The sequence below is a fragment of the Ochotona curzoniae genome, unplaced genomic scaffold (genome assembly GCF_017591425.1).
Source record: "Ochotona curzoniae isolate NIBS_2020 unplaced genomic scaffold, NIBS_Ocur_1.0 contig_54, whole genome shotgun sequence".
Classification (NCBI taxonomy): Eukaryota; Metazoa; Chordata; class Mammalia; order Lagomorpha; family Ochotonidae; genus Ochotona; species Ochotona curzoniae.
This window is the reverse complement of record NW_024466464.1, coordinates 3,211,697-3,232,011: the sequence shown is the minus strand read 5'-3', so window position 1 is coordinate 3,232,011 and position 20,315 is coordinate 3,211,697. Positions and strand designations below refer to the sequence as shown.

The 20,315-nt window shown below is 60.5% G+C and overlaps 1 protein-coding gene across 1 annotated transcript in view; it reads right to left on the bottom strand.

Moving 5' to 3' along the window:
* Positions 1-20,315, bottom strand: part of IQCE (IQ motif containing E) — a 34,485-nt gene that overhangs the window by 11,474 nt on the left and 2,696 nt on the right. Inside the window, exons 4-15 of the mRNA XM_040990050.1 lie at positions 16,307-16,435; positions 15,815-15,885; positions 11,673-11,786; positions 11,537-11,587; positions 8,636-8,706; positions 7,679-7,751; positions 7,482-7,531; positions 5,990-6,153; positions 4,272-4,327; positions 3,439-3,638; positions 2,570-2,674; positions 1,186-1,276 (exon numbers count right to left, since the gene is read on the bottom strand). Coding sequence (XP_040845984.1) covers positions 1,186-1,276; positions 2,570-2,674; positions 3,439-3,638; positions 4,272-4,327; positions 5,990-6,153; positions 7,482-7,531; positions 7,679-7,751; positions 8,636-8,706; positions 11,537-11,587; positions 11,673-11,786; positions 15,815-15,885; positions 16,307-16,435 — 1,175 coding nt within the window. The remainder of the gene's footprint in view (positions 1-1,185; positions 1,277-2,569; positions 2,675-3,438; positions 3,639-4,271; positions 4,328-5,989; positions 6,154-7,481; positions 7,532-7,678; positions 7,752-8,635; positions 8,707-11,536; positions 11,588-11,672; positions 11,787-15,814; positions 15,886-16,306; positions 16,436-20,315) is intronic.

Here is a 20,315-nt window from a genome sequence, read left to right as displayed (position 1 = left end):
CACAGGCGTTCCTGTGCAAGCCGGACGGCCGCTCTGGCAGAGCAGCCCTGAGCGCCTGGAGCCTTCCTTCACGTGGGAACACTCTACTCAGAGAAGCGGGAAGGTGGAAGGTCAGAGGGTGTGGGAGACCGCCCCGGACTCTCCTGCTGCCTGGGTGCGACCACAGCCCACCGGCCCCGACCCGCGGCACAGCCTCCAGCTGTGGGTGCCGACCGTGACCTGTGACATGACCACAATGACTCAAGGGACGAATGCGCCTTCTGGCCAAGGCCAACTAGGGCGCACTGGGTGGGGGGCTGTCAGACCACCCTCTTGCCTTCCCCTTTCCTAGTCTCTGTAAGTTGTACGGACACGTTCCATCAGGCTGTGCCCGCTGGTTCTGCAGCTGAAAAGCACCATCACCTCACCCCCTCGGTGGTGCCAGGGCCTGCTGGCAGCACTCCCCGAGAAGAGAATGAAGAAGAAAGAAAAAGCACTTGCAGCCGCACCCCTGCAGGCAGCGCATTTTGGCAGGTGTTTCCTGTGTCAGGGTGTCACTCAGGCCACTCTGCCGGCTGTGGCAGAGGAGCACGCCTCCCTCACAGGGCCCCACAGCCCAGCTGCTCCCCGAGACGGCAGGGGCGGCGTGCAGGCTGTCCCGGCCAACGGTGTGGGTGCTCTTCAGCCCTCACACAGCGTGGCAAAAGGACATGGCAAGTCCAGGACCTCGATGTGTCCCTGCTCTGCCAGGAGGCAGGATGCCAAGTGAGACTGACAGCCCGGCCGGCAGACCCAGTGCTGCCAGCCTCCAGAGGGTGGTCATGGCCAGGAGAGGTGCCCCGGCACAGCCCCCAGCCTGCGAGTGCACAAGGGGACAGTCAGGGAAGGAAGTGAGCCGCCTGGCGGGCAGCAGCTGCCAAGGCCTGCACGCGAGCCCCCTCTGCTGGCTGAGCCAGTCCTAAACGCACCGTCCTGGGAGCAGTGCAGGACATCGGAGACCAGCGAGATGGCCAGACAGCCCCGCCATCCACTGGCCTCAAGCCGCAGGGATGCCAGGCCCTGCCCCTACCCGCAAGGCCCCGCCCTGGCCCACAAGGCCCCGCCCTGACTGGCAGAGACCCCACCTTGCCCCCCAGACTCCGCCCCTGCCCACAGAGGCCCCGCCCCCTGCCCACACAGCCCAGCAAGCAACACAGCCAGGAGTACCTGGTGAGCCGCTTGCTCAGGGTCCACTTTGTCTTCTTTCCTGGCTTCCTCCAGCTGTTGACACTTGCTGCTTAGAGTCTGGATTTCCTCCCTGAGGCAGGAAGGAAGGCCTGTCACTGGGCGGGGCTGTCTGCGGACAGCCCACCTGTCCTTCCTAACCCTAACCTCCGGTCACTTTCTGATGTGAGTGCATCTGCCCAGCCCGGGGCTGGAACCTGGGTGAACGTAGGGACCACGTCCTGAAGCCTGAGCTGCTGCCTCCCGGGGCCTTCGCAGGAAGTGGGAACCCAGGGACCCCAGTGTGGGCAGTGGCATCCCAGGTGGCTTCCCTGCAGCTATGCCAGGCTCTGCTCTGCTTGCATTCCCAGGTATTTTTACAATTGAAGACAGGAGCCAGCATTGTGGCACCGCGTGCTACGCCTCTGCCTGTAGTGCTGGCATCCCATGAGTGCTGGTCTGAGTTCTGGCAGCTCCCCTTCTCCTCCGGCTCCTGGCTGACGTGCCTGGGAGGCTCAGATGGCCCACGTGGGACACCTGGAAGCAGCTCCGGGCTCCTGGGTTTGGCCTGGCACAGCCCTGCCCTGGCTACTGTGGCCATGTGGAGAGCAATCAGCAGGCGGAAGATTGGGTCTGTATCTCCTCTTTGTAACTCTGCCTTTCAAATAAATTGAGATGGAATTCAAAACACAAAACTCAGTTTTAAAATGTGCAGCCGTGTGGTTTTCAGTGTAATTGGGTGTTTTTTTTTTATTATATATATTTTTTTAAAGATTTATTTTTATTATTTTTTCATTGGAAAGGCGGATATACAGAGAGGAGAGACAGAGAGGAAGATCTTCCGTCCGATGATTCACTCCCCAAGTGAGCGCAACGGGCCGATACTAAGCCGATCCGAAGCCAGGAGCCTCTTCCGGGTCTCCCACGTGGGTGCAGGTTCCCAAAGCCTTGGGCCGTCCTCGACTGCCTTCCCAGGCCACAGGCAGGGAGCTGGAAGGGAAGCGGGGCTGCCGGGATTAGAACCGGCGCCCATATGGGATCCCGGGCGTGCAAGGCGAGGACCTTTAACCACTTGCGCCACCGCGCCGGGCCCGTAATTGGGTGTTGTATCTGATTTCACAGCATTCCTGACGGCCCGCCCCCAGCACCTGCCCTCGGCCTGCTGGTTCTGTGGGTCCATGCACTGACACAGCCTGCCTGGCACACGGTCCAGGATGCGGCACATGTGCCCGGGCACGCTGCAGAGCCATGTGGGCGAGGGGTCACCCTCTGCGCGGCCACCTAGATCAGGAACTGACGTCAGGCAGTGACCAGACCTGCACCGCACGGAGGGCAGGCTGCCGCGGGGGTCGCCCCAGGCTTCTGGGGGCTGTGCGGGGTCACCTACCTCAGGGCTGCCTCCTGCTCGCGGCTCTGCCTCTCGCCTTCCCTGGCACGCTCCAGCTGCCTCTCCAGCTCAGCCTGGGCCTGCAGCAGCTGCTTCAGCTCCACGCTGGGGGGACAAGCAGAGCCCGCTCAGAGCCGGGGAGCTCGTCCCCCCCACACCCCCGGACAGAAGCTCAGCAAAGGCCCTCACTTCGACAAGGTGCCCGGAGCAGGCTGGAAGGTGAGCTGACAGCCTGCGTGGGACTCAGAGTCCCACAGGGATTGGGGGCCCCTCATACATCTGGGAGTGTGCTGCAGGTAGGCAGGGGTGGGGGCAGGCCAGGATCGCCTAGACGGCACCGCTATGCCCGCTCGGCTGTGCCAGACCTGCAGGTGCCCCCCGTGTGGCAGGGAGACCTTGAGCTTGCTCTCACATCTGCTCCTGCTGTATGCCCAGCTGATTGCCATCACACAGCGGGGCCCGTGGATGGGCTCCTATGCCACTTAGGGCACATGGTAGCTTAACAGATAACTCCAGAAGCTACTGACATTTCAAAATGACTGACTGAATTTAAAACCTCCCTATGAAATGCCGCTTTTTATCAGCCCGGCCCCGGGCCACTGAGGCTCCTGGGACCTCTGCACGGCCAGGTCACCTGAGCACAGGTGGGGCTCACTCACCAGGAGCTAAGCTTGTCCAGCGAGGGCAAAGCACCCAGTGTTTGGCTGGGTCACACTGTGGGCAACACTTGGGGACCCCTCCGTGGGCCTGTCTGAGATGTGGGAGCCCTCCCACAGCAGCTACCCATTTTGCAGCCCAGGCTCAGGCGTGCCGTCGTAGCAGGAGCCCAGTTCCCCGAGACATGCCCTCGGCCGGCCCCGGGCACCTACTCTTTCTCCAGCAGCTGGGCTTGCAGCATGCCCCGCTCCCCCTTCAGGCTCTTCACGGCCCCTCGGAGGCGAGCGAGGTCCTCTGGGCAGTCTGTCGGAGGCTGTCCGTGCAGGGGCGAGACGGACGCCGAGGCAGCCGGAGGCTTCTGCTTGCCCGCCTCTGCAGCGAGGGTCCTGGAACTCTCCATTGAGCTTATCTTCTGGAGGCGACGTGGGCACTGGTTAGACCCCGCTCATCCTGCTGCCCAGCCCCCAGAAGAGGCGTTTGCTGGGAGTGGGCACGTGGTCAGTAGGGCCCAAGAACACCCAGAGGGGCTGGGGCTGTATGCCCCGTGCTGCTGACCCCACAGCCCCAGGGCCCCTGGCCACCACAGGGCCGTGGACACTCCCGCGTCCTGCACATCTCTGCTGTGTCTCGGCCCATGGAAATGCTTTCCGTATTCTGCACCTCTGGGGCCTCTGACCCTGCCAAGCTTCATTTTGAAGATGCCACAGTCCATAGAACTTGCTCAGTTTTTACTGTGAGGCTTTTGCTCGAGTCTTCCTCTGCGTGGCCACACCAGCTAGCACCCCCTCTGCCGTGTGAGCCCCGACCCTTGACCCCCTGCAGTGCCCGACTCCTCCCCGAGCTGTTCACTGCCCGGGCTTCCTCCTGGCAAAGTGGGAGAGGGTGGCAGGCAGCGAAGCGGGCAGGACGGCTGGGAGCCCAGCTCGCACAGGGCCGCCAGTGGCTAATACTGCCCGGGTGGCCCTCAGGTCCTGTCCCTTCGTCTCTCTGGGTGCGGCCTGTGAACCCCGAGCCCCCCGCAGGGCCCCCCACGCTGCCTTGTCACCTTCTCCAGCTGAGCGATGCGCCTCAGCAGCCGGGGCTTGCTCCACTCCACGTACCCTGCGGGAGCCAGAGGGTTTCGGAAAGACGATCCCGCCATCCCGCTGGCCACGCTGGCACAGCCCAACCTCCTCAGCGGGCCCAGCTCACAGGCCTGAAGGGTTGGTAAGCCACTGGCAAGGCCACGAGGCTCACGGTGGGCTGGCTCTGGCCCTCCGAGGGCATCCTCAGGACTGGACACCTGCTCCCTTTATGCCTGGCCCTGCTCCAGGCACCTCTGGCCTCCCCAATCCGAAGACCTTTCCTGTCGAGGTGCCCAGTGGGCCCCTGCCCGCCACCTCGGTCAGGCTGCTGCTCCAGACTGCCCTTGTCCGAGGGGGTCCACCAGGCGTCCTGCAGGGCCACCCCACTGTCCTTATCCTGGGCCACGGGCACAGCAGCTCGCCACACCTCGACCCCCCGGCCCCTGCCCCACCTCAGGAAAGGGTCGCTCATCCGCTCCAGGTCCTGGGAATCTGCCTCCTGCCCTCCTGCAGGCCTGGAGTGTCCACTTCATGTGTCATGAGGGTTTGCTCGCAGGGACACTGTGACTGACCCCTTTCACCCCTCGGCATTGCCCCACCCAACCCGCACACCTCACTACTTGTGTAAGGGCCTTTGTCTGGGCACCCCCCTTTTCTGCACAGAAGTCAGGACCCAGGGCAGCAGTGGGGCGCCCTCTGCTCTGCTCTGCACAAAAGTCAGGACCCAGGGCAGCAGTGGGATGCCCTCTGCTCTGCGCAGAAGTCAGGGCCCAGGGCAGCAGTGGGGCGCCCTCTGCTCTGCTCTGCTCTGCGCAGAAGTCAGGACCCAGGGCAGCAGTGGGGTGCCCTCTGCTCTGCACAGAAGTCAGGGCCCAGGGCAGCAGTGGGGCGCCCTCTGCTCTGCTCTGCTCTGCACAGAAGTCAGGGCCCAGGGCAGCAGTGGGGCGCCCTCTGCTCTGCACAGAAGTCAGGGCCCAGGGCAGCAGTGGGGCGCCCTCTGCTCTGCACAGAAGTCAGGGCCCAGGGCAGCAGTGGGGTGCCCTCTGCTCTGCACAGAAGTCAGGGCCCAGGGCAGCAGTGGGGCGCCCTCTGCTCTGCACAGCCTCGGTCCAGCAGACGTCTTCACTGCCCATGATTTCTGTGCCTTCGCTGGGTGCCACCTGGGCCTTGCCAGGGCACACAGGTCGCCCTACTGCTCCTGGCCCAGCCTGGCCTCAGCTGCCTGACAGCTCTGCCCTTGTGCAGGCTGTGCCAGCTTCCACCTCAGTGCCCCCTGCCTGCCCGCCACACCCTTGCTGCCCCTCTCACTTCATAGCCCTTCTGGATGAACTGACCCTTCTGTGGGGTGGCCCTGGTGCTTGGTCCCCTTCTCTGTGCCCAGGACTGACACAGGAGGCAGAGGACACTTCCTCCGTGCAGCAGTGCTAACATCCTGGCCATGGCACAGTGCCCCCATGGCGGGTACCCTGGATGGTGGAGTTGTGGGGAGCCGCTCAGCACGTGGTCCCTTCTCTGCCACCCCCTCCCGTCCTGGCCATGGCGCGGTGCCCCCATGGCGGGTACCCTGGATGGTCCCTTCTCTGCCACCCCCTCCCGTCCTGGCCATGGCGCGGTGCCCCCATGGCGCGTACCCTGGATGGTCCCTTCTCTGCCACCCCCTCCCGTCCTGGCCATGGCGCGGTGCCCCCATGGCGGGTACCCTGGATGGTGGAGTTGGTGGGAGAGCTGCTCAGCATGCGGTCCAGGTCCTCCTTCAGGCTCTGGTTCTCCTCCGTCAGCTCCTGCACACTCCGTGACAGGCTCAGCAGGGCGCTGCTCACCTTCTTCTGCCGCTTGACGCCGGCCCTCTTCTCCCCTGCGGGCCTGGGGACCGGGTGGAGATGGGGCTGTGAGCGGGCAGCCACACCCATGCTGCCAGCACTCGCCCTACTCTGTAAGGGTGCACGGAGTACCAGCGTCATGGTTTAGAGCTTGTCAGTTTTAGGGAGACTGATTTTCTTGCTTGTTGTATAAGGGGCTGCCATTTTGCCTCTTGTAAAATCTAAAAATGCGTTCAGGTCCTCAGATTTGCACATTTGCTGTCTGTGACACTCCTACCCCTGGAAGCCCCAAGGGCAGGGCTGGTACAGCTGGCAAAGCTACTGCCTGGCACGGGTGCATCCCATGTAGGAGAGCCGGTCTGAGCCCCAGCTGCTCGACTCTAACTCAGCGTCCTGCCCACGTCCCTGGGAGGCAGTCAGTGACTGCGCAGGTACCGTCCGAGTCAGCCCCACAGGGGACTCCTGCCTCCTGGCATTGGCCTGCCCTGCCCTGGCTGTGGGGGGCACTTGGGGATGGACCACCAGTTGCACTGTATTCCTCTATCGCTATTGGTCTGCCTTTCAGATAGATGTAAAATACCACATGTGCTTCATGGAAGTGCGTGCACACACACAGCGTGAGCCTCCTCAGCATTCAGATGTGCCCATCAACGCCGCACTTCTGCGTTCCCTCCCGGGGGGCCCGTGCCCGCCTGTAATGGCCGCCAGGCATCCACAGCAGAGGCTGCGGTGCAGGCACGTGAGAGAACCAGCAAGCCTGGCTGCAGGGCGAGGAACAGCGCCAAGGCCACAGCCCCAAGCCAGGCAGAGACCACTGAGTGCCAAGCCAGGCAGAGAGAGTGCTGTGCCCAGTGGCTCCCAGGCACCTGAGCCCGTTTCCCGCAGGGCAGAGGAGGTCATGCAGGCTTGAGACAGCGACTGGACGCAGGACACTGTTAGCACAGGCCCCCCCCAGTGTGCCACCACGGGTGCAGGAAAGCAGGGTTGGGCCTCAGCAACATGCCCCCCACAGCCACGCTGACTGCATCTGCTTTAGGGGACACCCTGTCTGGGGCTGACGGGCAGTTTGACAGCTGAGCAGAACCCTGACATGTCTCACTTTCTGGAATTTTCTGTGTCCATGCCTTTCTGAGGGCAGTGACGGAGGACAGGGTTTCCAGGCTGTGCTGGAGGCCAGCAGGGAGCCCAGAGCACGTGAGGCTGGCGCCCAGAGCGCGGAGTCCACCAGCTGTCCACAGGGAGCCGGGGTGAGGGCACGTCTGCCCAGCCCCCAGGCGGAAGCAGCCACGTGGCGGGCAGGAGCAGGCCTGCACTGCGGCCACACTGCCCTCAGGGCCGACACAGGACACTGTGTCCTAAATGTGGTCTCACCTCTTTGCTGTGGGGTCAGAACTTGCCAAGAGCATCTGCAGACGATGGATCTGTGAACAAGTTGAGCTGCGTTAGACACGGGGCATGAAGGTGCCCTGCTACTGAGGTGTGTTGGCATCCCTGCAGGGTGAAGGCCACACTGGTGGGACAGGAGGACAGGCTCCTAGGCTGCCCTGGGCCCCCAGCCTCCTACCCACCTCCTCATAGTAAGTCTCCATGGCGATCCGCATCTCCTCCAAGTTGGTAGTCTTCATGTCTGTCTGGAGTTTGCTGAAAACCCGAGGTCACAGTTAGCATGGTGGCACCGGGGCCTGGGCAGAGGACCTTGCCCTGGGCAAAGCCTCCGATTCAGGTACAGAGTTCCTCACAATAGGAGTGGCCATGCTCCAGGGCAGCGGCCACGCTCCAGGGCAGCAGCCTCGCTTCAGGGCAGGCACAGCAGTTCCCTGAAGAGCAGGTGTCCAGGTAAGGTACTGTCTCTAAGCAGCTGGAGAAGGAGCTCAGAGAGGCCAGCTGGCTGGGCAGCACTCAGCCCAGGATCAGGGGGCTGGGCTTCAGCAGGGAGCCAGGGGCAGAATTCCTGGAGTAGAGGAGCCCCAAGACATGGCACGCTGCTGCACCTGTCCTTAAGTGGGACAGGCAGGGAACTAGTGTCACTGCCCCAACACAGCACAGGGAAGCGAGTGCAGGCTTGGGGAGTGAGAGGGTGTGTGGGTATCTAGTGCCTGGTGAGCAAACCCTGCCCGTCACAGGACGTGACCTACACCCTCAGAATAGAGGGAACACACACACACACACACACAAAGCCAAGTGCAGCCCCAGGAGACGGGGGCACAGCTGCTATTCCGGTAGAGACAGAAACCAGCCCAGGCCTGAGACGGTGGGGAGCAGGCCCTTCAGAAAGGAAGGCCAGCGATGGGAGCCCCACGGTGCCCTGAGCCCCACAGTGCCCTGAGCCGCATGGTGCCCTGAGCCCCACAGCACCCTGAGCCCCACAGAGTCCTGAGATCTATGGCACTCTGAGCCCCATGGCCCCAAGCCTTGCAGCCCCCTGAGCCCGAGCCCTGCAGCAGTCCGAGCCCTGTGGCCCCGAGCCCTGCAGCACTCCGAGCCCCTTGGCTCACCAAGCCCCGAGTGCCCTGTGGCCTCCTTACTTGATGGTGCTGTCCTTCTCCTTGCACTGTTGCTCCAGCTTGAAGACCCTCTGCCTCAGCCCATTGATGACCTGCAACGGAAGCTGGCACCAGTCAGGCCCCCTCCCGGGCTCAGCCCGCCCCGCCTTCCCTCCGGCCCGGGGCCTGCTCCCCCACAATGGGCCTTCCTGCTTAGCCACTGACCTCTTCCAGCCCCTGCTCTGTCTTGCTCACTCATATATCCCTGAGGAAGGCGGTAAGGAGAGGACACGCCTGTGGCCCGCTCAGCAGGCAGGCCGGGCAAGGGACCAGGCAGCGTGTGGCACCAGCCACGCTAAGAAAGCCACTGCCATCACGATGCTGAGAGCCCAGGCTGTGAGCCGTGGCCCAGGCTGCAGCGGGGCGACCAAGGGTCCCCGGTCAGGGTCAGGTTCCAGCAGGCTGCTGCAGCGGGGTGACCAAGGGTCCCCGGTCAGGGTCAGGGTCAGGTTCCAGCAGGCTGTCACCTTTTCTTTTCTCCTTTCGAACAGAAGCTTTTAAAGAGGATCTAGGGTGAGTTTATGCTGCAGTAATACACGAATGTGCTGTTAATTGATTTGAAAGGCAGATGCTGGGGAGCCAAGGCAGGGAGAGGTGCTGTCCTGCCCTGCACTGCAACCAGGCCCCATCACGGCAGCTGGAGCCCGTGGACAGCTGTGGCCAATCTCGGCCCGGTGAAATCCATACTTGCCTTTTTTGTAATATGCATCTTTAACTATTTCTGAAGATTTCAAGTCTTTTGAGCCGAAGTAAACATATCTCCCATTTCTGTTTCCCATGAGCGTTTTCCTTCTTGCTTGCTGCCAGCCCTGGTGCCAGAGCTCACAGGCAGGCACAGGGCCGGTGCCACGCCAGGGGCTACCCTAGGCTTCGTTATCTGCCCTTGCCCCCTCAGGAGCCAGCTCAGCCCTCAGTGCACCACATGCCCTCTCGTGCCAGCACCCCGGGGCATGTGGCATACAGCTGGCTTTGCTTCATCACGCACGGCCATTTGTTTTGGAAAAGTCTCTCCACGACGCCCACGTGACCTTTTCTTGTCGACTCGCATTGTGTAGCGAGAGGTATGGTTCTGTGCTCGCTGACCTCAGGCTGCACACCCACCACTATAGGCACAGCACCCACAGGCCACACAGCATGGCAGGCAGCACCAGGGTGTGCGTGCCCTGGCCAGTCCTTCCAAGGCAAGCCTTGACCACACCCCCGCTCTTCCCTGCAAGTGTCCCTCGAGGTGGGCTGGGACAGCTGCTGAGAGCACTTTAAGGATGGACACTGCCTGTGCCCAGGACCTGACCCCTGCCCCCCCCCCGAGTCGTACTCAGCACCTTCAGCATTTTTATACGTAGCTATGCTGTACTTTTTAAAAAGACCTGTTCAAAAAGTTTTGCAGCAGCAATTCCTCTTTGTAAAGCCTCTTAAAATTTCCCTCAACCTGGGCCCGGCACAGTAGCCTAATGGTTAAAGTCCTCGCCTTGCATGCGCGAGGATACCATATGAGCACCAGTTCTAATCCTGGCTGCTCCACTTCCCATCCAGCTCCCTGCCTGTGGCCTGGGAAAGCAGCAGAGGACAGCCCAAGGCCTTGGGACCCTGCACCCGCGTGGGAGACCCAGAAGAGCTCCTGGCTTCGGATTGGCTCAGCTGTGGCTGTTGCAGCTACTTGGGGAGTGAATCAATGGATGGAAGATCTTCCTCTCTTTCTTCCTCTGTATATCTGACTTGCCAATAAAAATAAATCTTTTAAAAAATTTTCTCTCAAACTAGGCAGATATGAATATCCTTGTGCAGGTGACCGTTGGATGAGCGGCAGCAGTAACTACACAACAGCTTTTCGTTATTGAAGGAGCCGGAGAAGGAGCGACAGGAGGGTCCTCACTGAGCCAGAGACGGAGCCCACGGGCATCTTTCCAGAATTCGGGTAATCTCTTCACCTCAGCTTCCAGAGACTCACACGCGGTCACATGAGCGTGCAAACCCAGCACTCCCGCTGTGGGAGCTGCTGTGTGGAGGCTGAGACAGCAGCCCGGCTAAAGCTGCCTGCCCTGTCCCAGGCCCAGAGCAGGGACATGAAGCATGGCGGCTGTGACACAGAGCGGCCTGTGCACCCCGGCCTGCAGGCTGCTCCTGTCTTCTGCAGGTCTCCAGGTCTGCAGGTCGTGCTGCGGTTTTGTTTTTATGCATTCGGGACAGAGACAGTGTTGACTTGGGGTCACTCCCTCCCTGATGCCTCCACGTTCCTGGGGGCTTCATCTGCAGCCCTTTAGTCATGTCACTGCCACGTGCTCCACATGGAATCCGTGCCGGCACCAGCTTTCCCACCCCTGCCGGCGGGCGGGCCCCGGCCACCCTCCTGGGCTCGGCTCCCGTGCATGCAAGCTGTCCAGGCCCACGGGGCTTCGCTGGCTTTGTGACGCACCTGTGTGTGTCCTGTGGCGACCTCACTGCTTTACTCTGCTCCGGCTCACTCGTCAAGCACAGCAGTGTGGGTGTGAGGGGAAGCCCTCTGTGACTCACTTCATAACAGGAGGGCTCTCGCAAAAGTTGGTGGAAAATGGAATTCATCAGTTTATTTGAATTCAAAAAAATTTTTTTAATTAATGCAGTTCTTGGAAAATGTACACAATGAAAAAATTGCAAAGATTTCAGATTATTTTGCACCTGTATATATATATATATATATATATATCTTTGAATTCCATTTTCCCACCAACTCTTTAAAGCACGTGGCTTCCGTGGCCCCTGGCCAGCTTGTAAACCTCCTGGATGCTCCCCAGCCGTACTGGGGCATCTTCCTATAGCTCTGTGGGGGAAGTTTCTAGAAGGTTGTGCCCCTCCGCCCCACCCTCTTTCTTCTTGGCACTGTGGGGCTGTCTGCAGACTACTCACCCAGCCAGTGTCAGGCCGTTTCTCCGCCAGAGTGCGAACACAGTCGGGGCCCTGCGGTAAGCAGACGTACACGTGAAAGCACCGAGCGGCGCCCGCGGGGCCGGGCGGGCAGCAGCCCGGGCACGAGCCCACTTACGCGGCCGGGGTCCAGGAGCTGCGCTATCTGCCGGTCCTTCCTGCTGTTTTCCTCCTCCAGGCGCCGCAGCCGTGTTCTCATCAGATCCACATCGCTCTTCTGTGCGTGCAGTGACTGAAGAGAACGGCCCGCACACACGGCGGGCACACACACTGGTGAGCACAGCCCGCTCCAGCACAGGCCGCATGCCCAGAGCGTGGGGGGGTTCCCCCTGGGCCCAGCACAGCGAGCCGAGCCACGACTCCTGCCCACACGAGGAAGCCGTTCCTGTCACACCGTGTGTCCCTAATCTTCATATAAATATTTATCCTAACTATGGCTCGGAGAGCGGTGGTCCCCAACATTTATCTGTGGGTGTTTCCCACCAAGCTGTGCTGGCACTGGAACAAAGAATTGGCAGTGCAATCAAATGCTTTCCATGATGTTTATTCACTCTGCAGCTAGCACGCACTTTGCCACGACATCTAACTTTGGGCTTCCACATTTGCCGCATGAGACTCAGAAACCAGGTGGACTCAGAGGGAGCCTGGTGTGGGAGTACGCCAGAGTGGCACTGCTGCTCTGCCAAATGCCTGCCCCGCTCTAACAAAGGGTTAAGAACAGCCCCAATCAGAACCAGGCTGGACTGCAACACCCAATGGTTCCAGTGGAAGTTGGGGCTGAAAATAGGACCAACCCAGCAATTGCAACCACCTGCTGATCGGGGCGATGGACTATGCCAGGCCCTGTACTGTCAAGTACACACAAGAATCTGGTCTGGGAACACCTCAGACAAAGTCTTTGGGGATCTCCCCAATCGAACTGCCGGACTCAACCCTAACCATGAAGAGAAGTGCAGGTTCCACGGTCTGACATGGAGTGCAAGTGCCAGAGCTGAGCTTCCGAAGAGGCTCAGACGGAGCAGTGGACAGCATACCCAGGTGCACATGGAGGACGTGGCAGTGCATCGGAACCTGCAGAGGACACCTGGCACCACAGCAGAGGACAGAACAAATCAATCAACTACCCCAGCCATAGGTTGGCAGTGAAAAACAGGGCAAATGGACCTCTATGACGGACTACGTCAATCAGTGGATTCTTCAGCGACCTCATCGTGCTTGGAGTGGCAAGATTGCCAGCAATTCAGGACTGCTGAACTATCAAAACCACTTGAGCAAGACCCTCGGAACATGCCCACATCAGGGACCTGGGATGGGTGGGAGACTGGGTGGGGCTTCTCCCTTTACCTCCCCCTTTACCCCAGATACTATAAAAAAATGCGGAAATAATAAATCTTACCCACTTTCCAGTAGCCCTAATTAACTATGTGAAGATTGTCAAAAAATTAAAAAAAAAAAACAAAAAACCGGCCACCATGAAGATGCCGCTATGGCTAAGTGCAAACATCCTGGAAACCTCAGCCAAGACCCAAAACACCAAGAGGCAGGAGGGAGCCACGGGGCCGGGGGCCGGCAGGGGGGAGCCACGGGGCCGGGGGCCGGCAGGGGGGAGCCATGGGGCCGGCAGCAAGTCCTCAAGGGCAACAGGCCCCAGACAGCAGGGAGAGGACCAAGCAGGGGACTGGGAGGGCAACAGCAGACATGCAAGTCACCCAGAGAGAGAAAAGACAGAGTGAGCCTCAGGGCCCAGCACCCAGAGAGAGAGGGAGGGGGGGAGAGAGGGAGAGAAACAGACAGAGCCTCAGGGCCCAGCACCCTAACCAGACGGGGAACCAGAAGAATTTGTGAGGAAATGATGTGAAAGCTTCCAGCTTTGAAGACCAACCTGCAGGCTGAAGCAGCTGAGAAACCCAGGCAGACAGACCCCAGCTCCCCGACAGGCACGGCCCAGCTGACTGTCAGAGCGGACCGACCAGGCGGGAGTTCCCGGGGAGGGTGGGCTGTCCCTGCAGAGGTGCTCTGAGTGAGACACAGGGACAGACGACGCTGGAATGGCAGGAAGGCGGAGTGCCAACATGCCAGACGGGCGCCCCACTTCCCTTCCAGCTTCCTGCCGTGGCCTGCGAAGGCAGCAGAGGACGGCTCAAGGCCTTGGGACCTGCACCCGTGTGGGAGACCCAGAAGCAGCTGGACTAAGCAGTCCTCAGAAAACAGAGATAACGGCCGAGTAATCCCACCACGCAGGTAACACCGACGCTCCACGGTGCGAGCAGACAAACCCGCTACAGCTGGAGCCAGCCCCCCTTGCTGGTGAGCAGCACAGGCCATCGGCAAGGCTGCGAGGCCCCGAGATGTGCCTGGCACCTGCATTGGCAGGTCCCAAGTGCCACAGCCAGCAACACAGAGCAAGCCACGCAAACCTAACACAAGAATTGAAATTACAGAGTGTGACCTGTGGCTGAAGCCATCAAACCAGAAACCACAGCAGAAAACGGACAGGGGTCAGGTGACACAGTTCTACAGATCCAGTTTCAAGAAAAACTACACAATCTTTAGACACTATCGGCCGGCTGTGCAGTGCTGAGCGGGAGACACCTGATACCTGGGACAACTCGGGGCCCGGGCTCCAAGCCACACCCTACGACTCCACGCCCAGCATTACCAACCAGTGACTGTCGGGTGGCACGGCAAGGGGATGGAGTGTGTGACTGGGAGGGGCGCCATGAGGGCACCTTGTGGTGGCCGGCAACTATTCTCAGTATGACCCTGTGGCAGATGACACTACACCAAGGGACAGCCCACCCACAGCGCCTGGAGGAAGGGCTCAGGGGCCGCCCTCCCTGCTCGGCCCTGCACTGCAGCGCCTGGAGGAAGGGCCCAGGGGCCGCCCTCCCGGCTCGGCCCTGCACTGCAGCACCTGGAGAAGGGCCCAGGGGCCGCCCTCCCGGCTCGGCCCTGCACTGCAGCGCCTGGAGGAAGGGCCCAGGGGCCGCCCTCCCGGCTCGGCCCTGCACTGCAGCGCCTGGAGGAAGGGCCCAGGGGCCGCCCTCCCGGCTCGGCCCTGCACTGCAGCGCCTGGAGGAAGGGCCCAGGGGCCGCCCTCCCGGCTCGGCCCTGCACTGCAGCGCCTGGAGGAAGGGCCCAGGGGCCGCCCTCCCGGCTCGGCCCTGCACTGCAGCGCCTGGAGGAAGGGCCCAGGGGCCGCCCTCCCGGCTCGGCCCTGCACTGCAGACCTCAGGACTGCTACTGGTAATACTGAAAGGCAGAGGAAGAGACGCTCCTTCTGCTCATTTGCTCCCCAAGGGCCACAGTGCTTGGCGTGGCCAGACATGCCAGGAGCTCCACCTGGGCTTCCCTTGGCGCACTTGGGCCATCCTCTGCCGCCTTGCCAGCTTGACTGCACTGGAAGGGGAGCAGCCGGGACTCCAACCACTGCTCATACAGGATGCCAGCGTCCTGCCACGGCCCTGTCTGCACCCCATCTTTTCACAGGAGGCTGAGGCATGGCTTGCATAGACACGCTGCCCTGGTGTCAGGACCCCTGGAGGGCTGAGAGTGAGCTTGTTTCAGGATTCCGCACGCTGTGTGGAGTGTGTCCAGTCCCACGCTGAGCAGCCCGAGTCCAGGCCGTGTCCGTTCTTCACCCAGAAAGCCACTGCTGGGCAGGGTTCCTGCTGGTCCTTCCGAGGGCCAGGATGGCAGCACTCTGCTACACGGCTCCATGGCTGCTTTCTGTCCAGATGACCTGAACTCCAGTCTTCTCTCCACACCAAGAGGAAGGGCTGACTCCGTGGCCCTGGGTAGACGGCCTTGACTTCTCAGGACGCCCAGCGTGTGGGCTGCCGGGACCCGGAACCATGAACCCCAGAATGAATGGCCCATTTTCTTCAGGGGCAGGAAATGCTGACGGGTACTCAATGTGATGCCGGCGCTGGTCCCGGACACAGGTGACCTTCCCCTGCCCCTGCTGCTGGCACACGTGGTCAGACACTAGCCTCACGTGGCGGGGCCTGGCTATTCCTACCTGGCTCCTTCCTCGTCTGCTTTGCTGGGACAGGTCGGCAGCACCAACGCCCCCACAGGTGCAGGGTCACTGAGCTCAGCGCCGCGGGCCTTGGAGCAGAGGGCTGCGGCTCACCCGCCTTGGCCTGGTCGCCCTCTGCCTGGTGGGCAGAGCAGGTGCGATCCCCACCAGGGCCCCGCCCCTAAGGCAGGCGCCCACACACGCACAGCCCGACCCAGCAACGACGAGCAAAGAACTACCTTCTTCAGCTCAAGGATCTCGTCATACATGTCCTCCTTGTCGCGGTACACGGGGGTCCCCGGGGCGTGGCCTAGAGCAAGACGCGACGGGGGTCCTGTGACCCATCACAGGAGTCTGCCACCAAGCACCGAGCGCAAACACTCGCCACGGCCGCGGTCAGGATGCCAGCATGCTGCTGACCAGTGCCTGGACCTCTTAACAGCCCGGGAGCCAGCTGCAGCACACCACTGCCTGCAGACTGGGGCGCAGGACCAGAGGGCCACGCGGCCACTCAAGCTGCTCTCACAGCTGGACAGACCACACTGATGCAGACCCTCGTGCCTCCAGAGGCTGCACGCACCCCGTGCACCCCACTCCCGACACATGACCCCACTCCTGACACACGACCGCAGTACCCCGTCCACCCCGCACCCTGCCCACCCCACTCCCGACACGTGACCCCACTCCCAGGTACTCCGTCTGCTCTGAAGCAGGTCCGGGCAGGCACTAACCTTGCTTGGCTGTCCCTAGCCAGAGTTTCTGCGGGGACAAGGGCATCCTGCTGCTCAGAGGGGCACTGCCAGCCATCTTGAGAGCCTTCCAGGACGTCACTCTCCTCGGCGTGGAGGAATAGGGCGACTCTGCAAAGCCATGACGGGGTGAGGCTCTGCACACCCACCAAGCAGCTTGAGTGCGTCACTGCACACCACCGAGCAGGCGAGGGCGTGGTCACTGCACACCACCGGGCAGGCGAGGGCGTGGTCACTGCACACCCCCGAGCAGGCGAGGGCGTGGTCACGGCACACCCCCGAGCAGGCGTGAGGACATGGCATTGCACACCCCCGGGCAGGCGTTAGGACATGGCATTGCACACCCCCGGGCAGGCGTTAGGACATGGCATTGCACACCCCCGGGCAGGCGTTAGGACATGGCATTGCACACCCCCGGGCAGGCGTTAGGACATGGCATTGCACACCCCCGGGCAGGTGAGGGCCTGTCTACTTCGGGTAAAGTCCCAGCAGGGACGAGCACTGCTGTCTCCGGGCTGTTTAAGAGCGACTCTAGGAAAACAACACTGGAGCAGATTAAAGGGAAACCACACGCGGGCGGCCCACGCGCTTCTTCCCATCAGACATCTACTTTTCCTTTCCTAATATTTTATTTATTTATTTTTATCGGAAAGTCAGATATACAGAGAGACAGAAAGATCTTTGTTTGATGATTCACTCCCCAAGTGGCTACAACAGCAGAGCCAAGCCGATCCAAAGTCAGGGGTCTCTCCAGGTCTCCCACGCAGGTGCAGGGTCCCAAGGCTCTAGGCCGTCCTCCTCTGCTTTCCTAGGGAGCTGGACGGGAAGCAGGTCTGCTGGGATTAGAACTGGCGCCCACATGGGATCCTGGCGCTGCAAGGCGAGGACTTTAACTACTACCGCTATCGCACCAGGCCCTATTCACAAACTTTTTAAAGACCCTTAGGATCACGGATTTCAGGTTTTCTTTTTAGCTTAACAAAAACCTTATCTTTACTGTTTCCCACCGATTTTTGCACCCTGTGTGTTCAGTGTTCAATTGCTCAGAGGGACCCAGCAGTCACATCCAGCACGGGGCATGTCAGAGGCAAGTACTACAGCCACACTGAGGCCACGTCGGGAGCGTGTGCTACAGCCACACTGAGGCCACGTCGGGAGTGTGTACTACAGCCACACTGAGGCCACGTCAGGAGCGTGTACTACAGCCACACTGAGGCCACGTCAGGAGCGTGTACTACAGCCACACTGAGGCCACGTCGGGAGCGTGTACTACAGCCACACTGAGGCCACGTCGGGAGCGTGTACTACAGCCACACTGAGGCCACGTCGGGAGCGAGTACTACAGCCACACTGAGGCCACGTCGGGAGCGTGTGCTACAGCCACACTGAGGCCACGTCGGGAGCGTGTGCTACAGCCACACTGAGGCCACGTCGGGAGCGTGTGCTACAGCCACACTGAGGCCACGTCGGGAGCGTGTGCTACAGCCACACTGAGGCCACGTCGGGAGCGTGTGCTACAGCCACACTGAGGCCACGTCGGGAGCGTGTGCTACAGCCACACTGAGGCCACGTCGGGAGCGTGTGCTACAGCCACACTGAGGCCACGTCGGGAGCGTGTGCTACAGTCACACTGAGGCCACGTCGGGAGCGTGTACTACAGCCACACTGAGGCCATTTTGAATATAGAACTATGAGCCAGTGGAAAACCCCAGTTGGTTAGATGCTTGGGAAAGAGTTTATGAAGCTAATCACAAGCCTAGCTTCAATTATTTCTAGCAACTTTTCAGAATGTGATTTATGCTGCACCTGCCGACATCCGTTACTGGTCACCTGCACTATTGTTGGTATGCTGGTTACTATGGTTGATGTGGTGGCTGTTCAAGAACAATCGGTCTGGAGACCATGGCTTGCGTCCGTTTCTCCTTCCCTCCCTGAGCCTTAGTTACTAAAGAATATAAAAAGTCTCGGTTGAAATCAATAGACTGACAGCTTGATCAGACACACTGACTTGCTGTCCACTCTTTGTCTCTTGCCCCTCATTCCCTCCTAGGTTGGTTGTGACCCGTTGACTGTCCTGCTGGACAGGAGAGGGGCATGGCTTGGTGCAGTGGCAGCCTTCCATGGTCAGAGGGACCCAGCAGTCACACCAGCCCTGGGCACGGTTTGGTGCATGGGCGGGCTTCCATGAGCTGCAGGGGCCCGCATCCCATCCCAGGTGGTCTGGGCCAAGTCCCAGTTTGCTGCGAGCTGCAGGCGGTAGCCAATCAGAGCAGGCACAGATGGCACGCTAGCTCCTGGCTCTGGCCTGGCCCAGCTCTGCCGGCTGTGGGCCTTTGGGAAATATACCAGCACATGCAAGACAAACAGTAAAAACTCACATGGAGATAGTCAGAACTGAATATATAAAATATCTGGGGAAAAACAAGAAAAATCTGGGACCTTTTTTTTTAAGCCTTCTTTCTTTTTATTGGAAAGGCAACTTCACAGAGATCTTTCACCCACTGGTCACCTCCCCAGTGGCTGCAGCTGAGCCGATCTGAAGCCAGGGCTTCCTGACCGAGCCCCAGCGGCCGTCTGGGGAGGGAACCAGCAGGTGCAAGAGATTGTTTCTCTCTCTCTGAAGTCAATGAAAAAAAATTTTTTTTTTTTTATCACAGGGCCTGGCGTGGTAGCCTAGTGGTTCAAGTCCTCGCCTTGAATGCGCTGGGAAAACATATGGTGCTGGATCTAATCCCGGCAGCCCTGCTTCCCATCCAGCTCCCTGCCTATGGCCTGGGAAAGCAGAGGAGAACGGCCCAAAGCCTTGGGACCCTGCACCCATGTGGGAGACCTAGCGGAGGCTCCTGGCTTTGGATTGGCTCAGCTGCGGCCGCTTGGGGAGCAAATCATCAGATGGAAGATCTTCCTCTCTGTATATTTGACTAATAAAAATAAACATTTCAAGAAAAATTGTTTTCAAAGGTGTCCAACACCATGGCTGCATTTTTACATCAGCACTCAAGTTCCCCACGGAAGGACAGGAGAGCGAGGAAAATCCAGCTACCAGACTATGATCTTAAAGAGTTATCTTCGTTAGAAAGACGGATTCACGGAGAGATCTTCACTGCTGGCCCCCCCAGGTGTGCACAGCGGCTGAAGCTGAGCAGTCTGCAGCCTGGAGTTTTCTGGGTCTCCCGGGGGGGGGGAGGGGACAGAACCCAAGGACTTGCGTCACCTCACGTTAGCACTGCATCCAGGTGGAGGTATGAGCTGCGATGCCACAGTGTGGCCCCTGCTGGATCTCTGGGTTTGCACGTACATTCTTCCCCTTGCACTCTGCCTTTCTGATGACACAGCCTGGGCCCCTCTGAAAGCGCACGGCCTTCCCCCAATCACACATACAGGCGGGACTCCGTAAGAAATGTACATGAAAAATACAGGCAGTGTGGCCAGGGAGGGCTGGTCACAGCCTGGGCCCGCATGTGGCCAGAGGGCTGGTCACAGCCTGGGCCCAGGGAATGTCACACACACACACACACACTGGCATAATGTCACACACACACACACACACACACACACACACACACACACACACACACACACACACACACACACACACACACACGCATCCAGGGCACTGGATGGAGGCAAACTGAGGCCTCGGGCCCCCTGGACCAAGTCTATCCCAGCACGGCCTCCCATCCGTGGGCTGAGCAAAGGAGGGGAAGGATCCAGTGGCAGAGAAGCAGGGGGCAGAGGATTCGCTGCACCGCGGTGCCTGCACCTGCCAGGGCAGGGCCGGGGTGAGCTGGCTGCAGCACAGAAGGCTCTGAGGCTGACTGCGCCCTTTCTTCGCACAGTGTTCAGCTGACATCGGCATGTGAGAAGAGAGAAGGGCCAGAGGAGGCAGGCTCTTTGCCTTGGGACAAGTGGGACTCCACCGGCTGGTACGGCTGAGGCCCCAGCACTGGGTCCACGACGGCAGGGTCCTGCCCCAGCAGCCAGAGCTGCT